The sequence below is a fragment of the Chamaea fasciata genome, unplaced genomic scaffold, assembly GCF_029207755.1.
Source record: "Chamaea fasciata isolate MVZ Bird 193981 ecotype frontalis unplaced genomic scaffold, bChaFas1.0.hap1 SCAF_6, whole genome shotgun sequence".
NCBI classification, from domain to species: Eukaryota; Metazoa; Chordata; class Aves; order Passeriformes; family Sylviidae; genus Chamaea; species Chamaea fasciata.
Genome location: NW_027094091.1, coordinates 36,219,556 through 36,234,107, shown reverse-complemented (window position 1 = coordinate 36,234,107; position 14,552 = coordinate 36,219,556). Strand labels below are relative to the sequence as shown.

General features: G+C 40.7%; 1 protein-coding gene across 3 annotated transcripts in view; it reads left to right on the top strand.

The window, feature by feature from the left end:
* The window catches only part of GALNT7 (polypeptide N-acetylgalactosaminyltransferase 7), a 70,981-nt gene that overhangs the window by 30,726 nt on the left and 25,703 nt on the right, over positions 1–14,552 (top strand). For all 3 annotated transcript variants that reach the window (XM_066185975.1, XM_066185976.1, XM_066185977.1), the window contains exon 2: positions 888–1,342. In XM_066185975.1, the coding sequence (XP_066042072.1) occupies positions 888–1,342 (455 nt within the window). The remainder of the gene's footprint in view (positions 1–887; positions 1,343–14,552) is intronic.

Sequence of the window (14,552 nt, the reverse complement as noted above, 5' to 3'; positions counted from 1 at the left end):
GACCTCCCCAGCCTCACTGATCACTGAAAATGTTGAGCAGTTTTCAAAATGCCAGCCTTTCTTCTCAGTGAGAACTTCAAATCTCTTGGTGTGGAGAGAGGGAGGAGTGCAGTGAAATTGTTTTAAAAAAGGGTGCAGGAGATGCCAGTGGCTGTGGCAGTTCTCTTCAGCCCCAGCACTGCCTCCCCAGGCGGGTCTGCCTGTGTCCATGCAGCTGATCTCATTTCTGCCTGCTGTCCCCCATGCCATCAGCGTCACCTCCCAGCTGTAAATCAGCTATTGCAGCAGAGGGAGGAGCTTGGTGGGAGCGAGCTGGGGGGACAGGGGTGTGTGTGGAGGGCAGGGATGATTTTTGGCTCATGATGAGTGTACCACATTACTCAGTTACAGCAACCTTTCCCAGCTGAGGCTGTTTCTAGCAACCACTGAGACCCTGCAGAAGTCTGAGCCACAGAAACCTCAGAAACACCCCCTGTCCGACAGTGGGACCCAGGATGCTGTACTGTGGACTGTGGCACTGTTTGCCTCCATGTCACCTTCTCCTTCATAAAATGCTCTGTCAGCGCCCCTTGTGCAACAATTTGAACTGCACCTCAAACTACATTCAGGTGAACATGTCCTACATGGGTACTTGGTCTTTGGGAGTGCTTTGGGCATTCAGTCATTTCCAGGACCAGCTCACCAATGTAAGTGTGGACAACAGCTGGTGATGTCTCCAGCAGTCAGTAGCTTTAGTAAAAAGTGTTCACTGAGCCCCTGAACAGAGACTTTTCCATACTTGCTCAACATACATTTAGTACCAACTCCTAGTACATTAAGCTACTGAATGTAAATAAATAAAGATCATCAGTTGATATGGTCTCCTCTTTCTCTATGTGTGTATGCAGGATGACAAAGAAGCCAACAGACCCCTGCCAAACAAAGGAGACCATGGACTTGGAAATGAGAAGTTCAAACCTGTGGTACCTTGGCCTCATGTTGAAGGTGTGGAAGTGGACTTGGAATCCATTCGAAGGAAAAATAAGGCCAAAAATGAACTAAATCATCATGGTGTTGATAACAAGCAGCAGAACATCATCCAGAGGCAGTATCTCACATTTAAACCTCAGACATTTGTATATCCAGATCCTGTGTTACGACCTGGAGTCCTTGGTAATTTTGAGCCCAAAGAGCCTGAGCCTCATGGAGTTGTTGGTGGCCCTGGAGAGGAAGCGAAGCCATATGTTTTAGGACCAGATTACAAAGAATCCGTTCAAGCCAGCATTAAAGAATTTGGGTTTAATATGGTGGCAAGTGATATGATCTCACTAGATCGGAGCGTTAATGATTTGCGTCAAGAAGAGTAAGCAAACCTTTTGTTTTCTTTTAGTTCTGCTTTTATGGGATTCGGTTATTTGCTTTCCATGTATCTGAACTGATTATTTATTGGGCCACTTAACACTTCTTGTACTGAAGGCCTGAGTGCTGTACTCTACCACGTTTCCATATTTTCTTCTTAATGCTGTTGCAGTGATTCCTCCCATGAATACTTAAGCTGTAGTGATTTATGTCTGAAGTAATCTGTTTTAGTGTCTAATTGCCTGTATTTGCGTGTTCTGTGTCTAGCCATAATCTTAATTGTCATATCTTTTCTTAATCCATAACTTCTTAGGATTTGTCTTCAAGAAGGAGGGATTATGTTTATTAGGCATCCCTATACTAGTTAGCTTTTTCAGTTTTGATTTGCCCTGATGCCTTTAAAATGGAGCATAAATAGCAAACAGAAGCAAAGAAGTACTGTTCTCTTTAAATAACACTGCTTAATTACCTGCAGTAACGGAAGTATAGATCTGCCATAGTGATGGTTGGAATAGTCTTCCAACAGTTTCTCACAGCATTTGCCCTAAAGAGGAAAACAATCTTAGAAAAAACATTTGTTTACATGCTGAAAGGGTGCCTAGTTTGTTGGGGGAACATTCTGGAAGGTTACTAATATTTGCTCAAGAATTACTAACAGGAGTGGACCACGCCTGTCTGCTCTTGGTGGCAAGGAAGTGCCAGCTGTCCTGGGGATTCACTTTGCTTTTCTTTCTTTGCTGTGCTCAGAAGTTGGTCCTATGTACCGAAGAGATTTTTCTGAAAGGGAAGAAATGTTCTGGGTAGCCTGTGTACATCAGCATTTTGTTTTTAGGGGGTTATTCCCTAGACACTGCTGCTTCTGCTGAAGCATTTCTTCACTCTGGAAGGACAGCAAAGCAGAGGTGGCAACATGTCACGTACAGGTGGGCCTGGGCTGCCTCTGTCCAGGTGAGTTGCCGTATCTTTGGCAGCAGAACTCCAGTACTCCCTCTCCTTCATTTTTACTTCAGGTGAAGGGCATCAGAGAGCTTACGGGTATCTCTCAAATGGTTCCACATCTATAGCTTCCTGAAGTACTTTTGGCATAATCTCAGAATTTGTCTTCTGTTCTGAGGGACATTAAAAAATAAATTTTCCCAAAAATTATTAAATACTTTGAGGAAGAGGAGGGAAAGCCATGAGAAGGTGAATTTTAGAAGGTGTTTCCTTCAAGCACAGCTGCCGGATAAGCCTTTGTGGAAGTCAAAGCCAGCAGCTCAAATCAAAGTTAGGTTTCAGTATTTAATGTTCTAAGCAAGCAAACTAAACAGCGTGAAGAAACACTGTGAACAAAAGGTATCTTTCAGATAACATTATATCCCTTACTTTATGTGTGAATACTTGGGATGCTTGCAATTACCTAAGTAGGTTAAAGGTTGATAGCTTCTGTGTGTCTCAGAAGAGAGGGGACGCAGTGTGAGATTGGCTGATATTGCTATATGCTTTCAGGCTCCCACATGCTCACTTTCCTGCTCAATCCCCAACACCAGAGAGAAATGCAGCAAAAGGTAGCGGATTACCTGTTGGGTGCACCATTTATTTTCTTTCCACTGATTTCTTTTTAAAGACGTTTGTGGCTAGTAAGGCCACTCAACATTCACTTTAATCCTGCTATCAAAGAGCAATGTAGTAATTTTGTTGTTGTTGTTAATAGTGTCTTGACACTGCTAATTGAGGAAGATCTTTCTGGTAGAGTCTGAATTATTCATTCCTAGAAAGATAGACCTCCCTTCAGCCCCCTCTTTCTTCAAGCATCAGAATTTTGAAGCGTTACCATGTGCAGTCAGGTTTGTTCAGAGAAGTATGCCAAATGCTTTTCCAGGCTGTGCTAGCAAGAGTGAAGTAGTGCTGCAAGAACTGTCTCTCTCAGCTTAAAAGCCATGTAGCCTCAGGGCTTGTCCCTACTGGAGGTAGAAGAGGAAAGGAATGCCAATAAAGGGAGATTCAATTCTACTATGTTTGGATTTGACTTTGTAGTCTGACATGTTGCCAGGATGGTTTGCCAGCTGCCTTTCTTGATTCAGTAGGAACTTTGCTGGTGATCCTGGGCAGTCTCAGCTGCTGTAAAAAGCCTTAATTCCTGCTGTATCCTGTAGAGAGAAGTGACACTGGATGGTGTGTTGAAGTTTTTTGTCAGGGAGATCATAATATTTCCATTTTGCCAGTACTACATAGTCTTAGCTTATGGATTTTAACCAATATATTTCAGTGTTAATGCCCAGCACTTGTGTTGACATACAACAAGTCATAAGTTTGCTTTAAAAAAAATCAAGAATTATGGGAATATGTAAAAGTCAGTGTACAAAATTTAGAAGATGGCTCATCTCACTGCAGTCTTTCAGCACTCTGCAAGAGGGCCAGGGGGAACATAAACTGGATTATGGTGGAGAAATACCTGTTTTCCACCTTATTTCTTGCCGCAAAAAAGTAGAGCAGGCTTAGCAGGCCCTGTCTAAGCCTCTGTACAGTAGCTGGAAGAAATTTTTTTAGTTTTAACTTGATGGTTTTTTACCTTTTTTGGATCTATTTTTATCATTCTAATAGGTGGCAGCCTCTTAAGAGCAGTCATCTGTATTGAATTTTACACATTATCCCTGCTTCCCAGCAGACCTGCAATAAAATTAATGTTAACTTTTGGGAAGAAGGATATTAATTTAATTGCACCCTGAATTGGGTTTTTTTTCGTTTGTTTGTTTTTGGTTGGGTTTCTGTTGTTTTTTTTTTTGTACTCAGGAGTCTGCATAGAGGTAGAACTGAAGTAAAAATAGAGTGATGCATTCTCTGGATTGTTTTGGATCCAAGATAAATATACCATGCTAAGGAAATAAAAAAGGGACCTAGATTTGAGGGTGCATGCTGTTGGGTAACAAGGTGTGTCCTCTCAAAAAAATCCCAGGAGATAACCATGGAGAATTGCTGCTAGGAATAACAAGAATGGAGTTGTTTAACCAGTATAATGATCCACTTGGCCAGAGTACTTTAAAATAACATTTAATTTTTAAAAAATGCATCTATACTGTGTCTGAGCAGTGATTGTTTCTCTTGACAACTTTAGCTCTGGCCAAAAACATATGGTGGTGAGAAAACATACAAGAATGGATAAGCGTCATTCCTGGCAACCAGTGCACTGAGACACTGGAGCCAAAAATTAAAACAGGGTTGTCATGCTTCAGAGAACTCTTTCTGTGCACAGACTTGTCTTTTGAATGCATTTATAGTCTTGAAATTAATGACATCCTGAGTCAGTGACTGCAGAATGTGGTGCTTGTTTTAACCTCTTTTCCCAGATAGAGATACTGTTATATGTGCCTCTTTGACTCTGCTGCCCTGTGATACAGGAATATCAGAGATAGCTTCATGAAGTTGCTATATAAATGTTTCATGTCCATCCTTGTCGTTCCTGCTGTTTTATTTCCCTTTTCATTAACTCTGAGCTAAAATTCTGAAAGAACTATCCACATTCGACTCCAAGATTTTTTTAAACTTTTTTTTTCCCCTCAGTGGTAATGCAGAGTTTAGGATCTGTCACTGAGAATATGCCCTGAGTGGTCTAACACTCCATATATAATCATTTGCACTTGCACTGAGCTCTGGCTGGCTCCTTTCCTTGATACTGTTCTTGAATTATTCTGCAGCTGTTTATAGTAATTTTAATTGCAACTACCCAGAACTTTCCTATTGTTCAAGAATGACCTGGAAGAGGAGGTGGATTACTTTGCTCCCAGTAGAGTCATTTATGCTGCTAAAGTCACAAACTTGGTTGCAATTTGGAATGAATAGACTTTAGCAGTTATTTACCTAAGAGATCTGCCATACTTTAATGAAGAACTGTGCCTGTAAAGAAAGCAGAGAACCTCATCATCATGGAAATACAGTTAGTGTATTAGTAGCCTCACTCATGTCCACATAATTTTTGATTTCTTCAAAAGATGATGGTATTTTTCTGTGGCGTGGCTTTTTTTCCACAAAAGCTATGTCTATGCTTTACTAATTTTGTTATTTATTACTGTCTTCTATTCAACACAGAAGTCAAACTTAGTGATCTGCGATTCTTCAGAACCCCAGAGCCCTTTGATAAAAATTGGTGTTGTGTGTTCCTCTGTTTGTTTGATAACAAGACTGGAGTCAGCAGTACACGACAATAGTTTGTCAATTCATGTTCCATTGTTTAGGAAATACTGGGTTTATTTTAAAAAGGCAATTAGCCTATTCTTGGCATAAAATTCCAGTAGAAGCTATCAAGCGGATTATCTGAAGTTAGAACTATTTAGTAAGAAGTATCAGTGTGTACTTGCCCTTTTTTTTATTCTCAGGGTGTCTGGCGTTGGGCACTGCTAGGAGTTCAACGGAAATACTTAATTTAGCTTTCCTGCTTCTGAAGTGGTTTCTTTTTATTTTGATCATGTATCAGCCCAACAGACTTTCTGGCAGGCATCCTACTTCTGCTGTTGGAAAAAAATATTTCAATAGCAGCTTTCATACTTCAGTAAGCTATTTCTCAAACTTGGGTTTTGGGGGTTTTTCTTTTTACTCTATCTTATTATTTATATGCACTTAGCTTGAATTAATGCTCATTTCTGTTTCCCTTGTTTGGACACCACCCTGTGCATTTAAAGAATATATGTCCTACTGCTAACAGCATCTGGTTTTTAATCATGCTGTCTTTCCCTTCTTCACAGTTCCCCTTTTCAAAAGGAGGTGTCTCCGGCGTGTGTCTTCTGTCCTGTCAGGTGCTCTGATTCTTCCATACATGTCACAACTCTTCCATACACAGGTGCTCTCTGAGTCTTCCTTGGGCATCCAGTGTGGTTCCTTGGACATCCAGTACTTCTGTGTGGTTCTACTGATGGCTTCCCCTTGTCCTTCTGCTAAACTCTAGTAAACTGGCTCTGATTTATTCTAGCAGAAGGCAGTCCTTCATGGACTAAAATAAACAAAAGTTAATTACTTCCAACAATCTTACCCTGTGCTAATGAATTCAAGGTCATTTTTTCCTGGATCCTGTTTCTTGAAGGTGGGCAAGAATTTGTTTCAGTCCTTAGGAACTACTGTCGAGCACCAGGACCTTGTAAAAATGGTAGAGCGTGATGTCACAATGACATCACAAACTTGTGCAGTGCCCTCTGGTGCCATCCATCCAGACCCATGGACTTGTGCTGTGTGTATCCCATTTGCTGTGATATGTCCAGGGAAGTGGTCTCTGACTCACCTCTGTGGTGGGTATTCTTTCTCTTCTGTAGGCTGCCCCTAGACTCAGAGGCTTGGGAGGTGTGACAGCAAACCTTGCAAGTAAACAGTCAAGGAAATCAGATGTTGAGTGTCTAGGTCTTTTATGTGCCCTTTGACACAAAATTTCATCTCTTTTATCAGTAAACTCGTGTTTTCTTTAGTCATTCTTTAGCCTACAAGCTCTTGTCGTTGCACTTTCCATCTTATGGATTTCAACTCTACAAAGCTTTGCTTTTAATGCTCTCTTCATTGGCTCAGGCAATATTTCTGTACTCCTTCTAGGTGGCCTGTCAATGCCTCTACCTTCCCTACCCTACCTTCTGGAGTTCTTGGTGCAGCCAGGTGGGTTTTCTGCCATGCCTGTTTGACTTACTGCATGTGGGAATGGATGACTCCTGTGTTTTGCAGAGGTTGTCCTCAAAGATGCCATTCCTGGGCCCCTTTTGACAAAGTTGTAGCGCCCCATATCATTAGCTTCTTATGGCAGGTAAAAGGAGACATGTAAATAATTCATGGAAGAGTCACAAAGGGAGAGAAATCTGCCTGATGTACAAAACCAGTGATGACCACAGATGCAGAGCTCTGAGAAGAGGCTGTTTAGTGTATGGCTCACAGGAGCTGCACCTGGTTACACAAGACCAAATCAGTGCAAGATGTTCCGAGGATGTTCCAAGGAATCTGTATTCAGTATTTCTAAAAGGTGCTTATCTATGATGCATTAGTTGCAGTAGCCTCTTTTTATACTTTTAGCTCAAAAGCACTAAGAATCAGTGTAGGTTTTCCTTTTTGAAGTTCACTTTCACAGTAGAACACTCCAGTCCACACCTGCCATTTTTATTCCTGCATTTTGCTAGGTTTGAAACATGCTTATTGCACTTTCGAAGTCAAGAAGCATATATTTTAAGTGATGCACTGGGAAACTCCCTGTTTCTCATATTAACAAACTTGCGCTACTGTAGAGCCCTTAAGCCAAGGATGTTCGTAGTGCTGATCAGATTTCATGCCAGGGTAATTAATTGTGTTGGCTGAAAGAAAGGATTAGAGCTCATCATGCTTTGCTGAGGCTTGATATGCTGTTGTTATCCAACCCATGGAAGACTTGCTTACAAGTTTTTTCTTACTGACCCAGAAGGTTTTAGTCTTACGACTTTTTTTAAGCTAGATTTTTTTTGACAGCTTCTTTTGACAAGCATTGAAGGAATTTTATCCAGAGTAGTTTGACTGGGAGAGGAAACATCATTAATGTTTATGGCATGAGACAAATTAATCTCTTGCTGGATTTTTTTTTCAGTATGACAATAAATAGCTGCTGTCTGTTCATCAGAGTGAGCCAGATATTCAGCTGCATCACCCACACACATCTGTCAGTATGATTGCGGCAGAATAAATATTTTTAAGTGTTTGTTCCTTCTGTGGATTACCCAGTTTGAGTTTTCCTTTATAAGGACATTATTGCTGTTAGAGGGCATAGCCCCTGGGCCGTACAAATTTGTACTTGAATAATTGGATCTGTTGCCACAGGTCACCTTTGACTTCAAACAGAACGGGCAATGAGCTTTTGTTGAAAAACCTGTAAAGGTAACTCTTCGTTGCTTGAGTACAATGTTGTGTGCATACTGAAATGTATTTTTGGACAACTGTTTTTGCAGCTCATTTATAAAACAAAAGGGAAAGAGAATTGGCTTGTTTTTAAAGGTTGCACATGCAGTTTTGAAGGGTGTTTATTTTTCAATTATTTTTTAGTACAAAAAAAGGAGGAAATTCTTGCCAAAAATAGGCTTCTGACTTCACTATGAATACATACATGCAGGACTGTGCAATAGTAAGGCAGAGCTGGGAGTAAAGGTATTTTTCCTACCATAGTTTGATGGTGCCAGCTTGGACCCTTTTTATGGTCCAAATGCTATTAAAAATGTTGAATTGTATAGAAAATTGTTAGTGATAGACTGGAGTAAAAAAACCCTAAATCTTTTGCTTTGACTAATTACTCAGGGTATGAAATAAGATAGTTGAATCTTCATTCCTCATTAGAAATGGACAGTCTTATTACTCTGGGCAAATAATGTGAATTTAATCTGTTCTCTTACAGTAAGTAGTTACTTGTCCAGTCAATCTTCTTGTAGCAAAGAAGATTGAGTACAAAGGCTCTGGAGTAGGGCCTGCTTTCTTCAGGAATGTGATTAGTTCCTTAATTATAGCACTTTACAAATTACATATTTGATACTGTTACAAGAAAAAGGATTTCAGTAATTTCTTTTGGTACCTATATCATTGGAAATGAAACATTAGGGACTTGGTTTCATTTTACATGGTACCTTGGGAAGATCTTTTATTCCAATGCCACATAACACACTGGAACTGTTCTGCAACAAAGAAAACTAGTTCTGTAATGTGCACATAAATTTTTGTGCACCTCAGTGAGAGCTGGAGTTGAGAATCAGGTGAATTATAGTGATCACACTAAATCAGGAAGGCTAGTTTTCCACTGCAGATTATCAGCTGCCTTACTGCTGGCAAGACTTCTGGAGGGGGGGAAAATGGTGTTTAAATTGTAATTGGGCATGTATTGTGAGAACATCTCATGTGGTCAGGAAAGATTTAAATTCCAGGCATTCGCCTTAAAGCAAAACCCAGCATTTTCTGTTAACGTTTCAGGTCCCAGTAATGAAGACTAGAGAGAAAATGGATCCTTTGTCTCTTCAGTGTTGGCTGCTAGCATTTCAAATGTTAAGTTTTGAGGGAGAAATAATTGGCCCAAAGAGTACAAAGAGGTTGACAGGAAGCACCAGGTGTGTTATCTGTAGTTTGGTTTACTTACCTCTCTGTGTGTGCATCTGACATGAGATGACCAAGCTCTGAGCATGACCTCTTACTCAACAAAAACATAAATATATATATAGCACAGCACCTGGAGTATATTTAAATTCTGACTTAAACCTTGACTTCAGTGGACAGGCAGAGAAGAGCGTGAGCGATTTCCTGCAGCTGTTCGTGTAACCCTCCAGGCGCCAACTTGCAGCGCAGAAATTCTAGGGCACATGGAGGAATCATTTTGTCAAATGAGTTGTAATCTGAATCTGAAACTAAAAAATGAAATGCACTTCTTATGCTCTGTCTGGTTCCTGTTAACCAGACTGTACAGTGGTAGAGCATTCAAATAAATGTGCATGATACAATTTATAATGCACTCCAGATGAGCATGGGTAGGAACTTCAAGGTTCAATATCTGATCAGCAAGGCATGGTGGAAATACAGTATTTCTGTGGGACCGAGGTCACTGCCTCAGGTTTCTTTCTAGTTGTTTATTATATAAGGTAAAACCTGTAAAAGTTTGATAAATCCAAAATTAGGCACAGCCTCTCTGCAATACCCACATTGTGTCACCTGCAGAAGGCCTCGAGAGCTGTGAGGTCTTCTTCCCTTTAAACTAAAACAGGAAAGCAGAGGGCTTTTGCTCCATTTCCCTGTATGGGAGTTTCCCCTTCCCTGAGGAAACTATTTTAGCCACCTAGGTACCCCAGCTTACCTGCCCTGTGGTGTTTACTGCTTCAATTTTTTCAGTGTTGGATAAGTGAAAGTATGGGCAAGAATCTTGTGATTAGAAAAATTGCAAAGGTTATTCCTTTCATTCTCTTGTTTTCCCTAATGTTGGGTTTTTATGCAAACCTTGACCTGGATTTGGATCATGATGCTTTCAGAGGTACAGTAGATACAGCTTTTACTTCCAAGGGCACTACTAACAAAATGTAGTCACATAGCCTTGCAAGTTACTTCAGAAATGGAAATGGGCAAAGCTTGTAGCTATTTTAAAAATAGCAAATGCTGTGTCAGCATAGGTTTAAGCTGTTTGGTAGTGTGTAATAGAGGTTTTGCTGCTGTCTGCTGAAGGGAAAAAAAGATTATTCCACTGATCAATCTGTCCTTCTTGGGTTGTCTGTTTACTTCTCTTCCAGATCCGCTGTTTTGTAAGTCCACTACTATAATCTCGTTTTGATGTTGCTGGTGCACAAAAATGCCCCGCAAGGCTTCATAGGTAACAAATCCAGTATCAGCATTAGATTTACTTAGTTGTATCCTAACAAAGAAATGCTCGGTTCTGTGATCTGTTTCTGTCTATTCTGTCTATCATAGCCTAGACTTAGGCTATGGTCCCTCTGACTTGGCAGGTGTTAAGCAGCCAGTCTCAGCTATGACCTTGGTGACGTCAACCATACAGATGAGCAAACAGTTGAAGATGTTTTGTGAAAAAAAAAGGTCCCATCCATCAAATCTAGGGGTTAGATTCAGTTCACTGCAGTAGTCTTAATAAATCGGTGATTTAAAATAACAAGGAGCCCTGAATTTATTATTAAAAGTATGGAAACAGCATGCTATCAGCTGGATGCTTATCTCCTTGTAAGATAAGGACAGGACTTACTAGAAAAGGAAACTGAAACTGAAAATGGATCTCCTAAGTTATTTTTGGGATTTGCATGTGCTGGACTCTTTTGAAGAGTTGAGAAAAATGCATGCACTATAAAGCAATTGTATTAGGTGATAATGCAACTATGAATTTCATACCACTTTAAGCATGAAATAAAATTTAAAATACAGTTAAAAATTGTGAACAGTTCTGTATTAATGGAGAAGAGAAATTCCATTTTTTAATGTTGGTTACGATTTCAGGATAAGTAATAGAGACCTTCAGCTTTGTACTGATTCAGGTCCCTCATCTTGCAACAGCTGATTGGCTTCTCAGGAGCTTCCTTGACTACTGGAGTGATTCCAGAAGTGTGATGGCAGCTGTCTGCCTTCTTGGAGGAATCTCTACTGGTATATTTTGGTCTTAGCACACAAGTACAGTGCTTTAAAATCCACAGGGTACTGATGTGTCCTTGGTACGTGCAGGTGCAAGTTAGAGAGCTGACAGGAGGAAAATAGTATCAGGATGGAGAGTCATGATGCACAGTCGTTATACCTCTTACTTCTTCAGAAGCTTAGGTGCTGATATGCTGACAAAGTCAGGGGTTCAGCATGGCAGGAGAAACTCTCGTCTTGGCTCAAGATCTGAAATTACCCTCTAAAGGCAATTATCTGATGGGGCTCACCTTTAAATTTCTGTGGAGGTGCTCTCCTTTTTCACCTGTTGCATTTTTGCTGGCGGTTGGATTACTCTTCCAGGATAAAGCAGAGTCCACTTCTGGCTTTTTTTAAGCCTGAGGAAATTTGAGTCTATATCTGCATCTTCAGTGATGGCTAGCAGGGAGTCTGTATGGCCATCCCAGCCTTGGACCATGTAGCCACAATCACGACTGTGGGGCCCCAGGACACCCTAAGTGCGAGATAATGAATAGAGTACAAACCTGTAAGGGCAGAAATTTCACCTAGCCAAGGAGCACTCCAGCCCAGATGCTCAGCTGCTTGTGCAGAGGGTCTCCTGTAAAAGCACTCCTCTCTGCTGTGGCTGGTGCACAGCTTTGTGATTGAGGGATAAGGGACCTTGGTGTGGCACAGGCTCCAGCAGAGCTGTTCCCGCCAGGGGTGGAGAGGGAGTAGAACTAATTCACATCCTAAGTATGCAGGCTAATAGACAGAAAAAACATTACTCACCCTGTTTCTCAATTAGATCACAACTGTGCCTTCTGAAGGGTTTCGTCTTGCTTCAGTGATGAGTCAGTCCTGTTTTTCCCCAGTAGAACCAGTGCTGATTGCAGAATGGAAAGTGGTTTTTTTCATGGACTGATCTGCAGGTGTTGTTTCCTTTCACCCATGAGTTCCCCAAGGAAAGGGACACAAAAAGAGCAGCTCTTCCCTGCGGCACCGCCCAGTGAAGGTGTTGCCAGCCCTCCATAGATCTGTGCATGCTTGTTCTTCTTTCCCCATGCAATAACTCTTAACAGGGCTCAGGAAAAGTGATGTGAAGTGCCCAGAGGCAAGCCTGGCTTAAGGATGCTACCTGCTTATCTGCTGCAATGTGCCATCATCCTCTCAGCTCTTTCAATAAGAGTTCAGAATACCTTTGTTAAGTGATTTGTTTACTAACTTGGTGTATGGTGTATTGCCACAGCTGGCCTGCAGGCCTGAAAGGGCACTATGCTAATATGTGGGCAGAGGATGGAGGACTGGGGCGATGAAGCTAGAGGTTGAAACATTTAAATCCTCTTTGTCACAGACCCTTCTGTACTTTGAATCTGCTTGTGTCAGTTTTCAATAGCTTGCTGCTTTTGCCTAAACATTCATATCTGCTTTACCCTCTCTTTTAAAAATCAAGAGTGTTCCTGGAAATTCAGTCTTTTTTTTTTTTTTCCTTTTTTGGTGCCTAAAATCTACAGGGAAACTCGTACTGTAAAACTCAGCTTCAAACACAAGGAAAGTGCATTTATCTTGGTATGTGGTTTGCCAACCACTGGATGTCAGTGCTGCTCCACTGAGGAAAGCTTTCCCTACTTCCCTCCCTGAAGATGTGAGGGAAATGAGAGCTGAGGCTACTGGCTTTTGTTGCTCAAATACCTGAGCCACATTCACATTTATTGAAAAAATACCCCAGAGATTAAAACATTTATTAATTGCACACATCTAAAGTAACTACTGTATTTCGAACCTCTAATTCTTAATTCAAGATGAGAAATAAGACTGTGCGCAGGAGTTACTGCAGTCTGTCAGAGTTTATGGGCTTGATGAGTCGGTCTGTGGGCTGTCTAATAAGTGAAATAAAGTGTCTGGAAAAAGCTGGAAGCCTCATCTTACTAGAGATATAAATGTAGTGCTTCACTGCTTGCAAATGGCACATTTAGCAACACCTGGTTTGAGGAGATTTAAGTTGGCTATGTGGCAAAAAGCCTGTCTAGACCTCTGGGTTTATGTTGCAAAAATATATTAAATACAGATCAAAAATGCTTTTAAAATGTTCATAAATGTATTGTTCAATTCAGGCTTTTGTAAGAGGTTTGACTTTTTTAAATTATGCAAAGTTACTTCGTGTCCTTCATTCTTATACTTTTCACCATTTTGTTCCTGAAGATGACTAACCTATACTGCAGGAAGTGGGAGAAACAAGCAACTGAAAGATTTGAGTTCTTTTTCAAGGTTTTCTTTGGTTTTGTCCTTGAAGGTAGTCTGAAACATTGTAGCTGTCCCTCTCTTTTTATTCAGAAATAAGCAAAAAAAGTTGCCTAGCTAAACTACTGCAGGTGCAGGTCAGCACAGTGCAGGCTGCATCAGCTCCTGCCTTCTCCTTTGAGACAAAAGGTGCTGTTCTGCTGCCTTTTACATGCAGCTCTAGAATGGAATTCAGCTGGTGATAGGCTGGGTGTTTTCACAGTATAACACCCTGCTTTCCACCTTTTAACACAACCATGTCACGAAAATTAATACTGAGAATATATGTATGAAGCAACACCGTGCTGTTATAAATCTGTTATTAAACATATTAACTCTTCCTTTTCACAGCCTACTTAACACACCTAGGTGGGGTATCCATTTTATCTCTGCAGATGGCTCAGGAAGTTGTTGACAGCTCAAATGCTTGTGCTACAAATGGAAGTACTGCAGTCTGTAATCAGCTGGAATCTTTGAGAGGGATCTGTGAAAGGAAGGCATCTGTGGCCTAAACCTTTTAAACAGCCAGTCTAGCACTTTTTTATTGGTAACTATGATTAGCTGCAGCTACTTCAGGTATAAAACTATCGAGCTGAGGGATTTTAGTCAGTAGTTGGTACTTTTAGAGATTGTGCTGTTTCGGAGGTTGCTTACAATGCACCTAAGAAACAAAATGCCTTAGTAGATAAAATTTTGTTAAAGTCTGTTTTGATTCTGTAATTTTCTTCTCTCACGGGAACAAAATTAATAGTATATTTCTAGCAATGTCTTTTCTGTGAGGTGAGAAAAGTGTATTGGTGTATTGAGAAGTGAAATGCATCCTTCACTAGAGCAACTCTTTAAATACCTATGGATCTGTTATGTGAGTT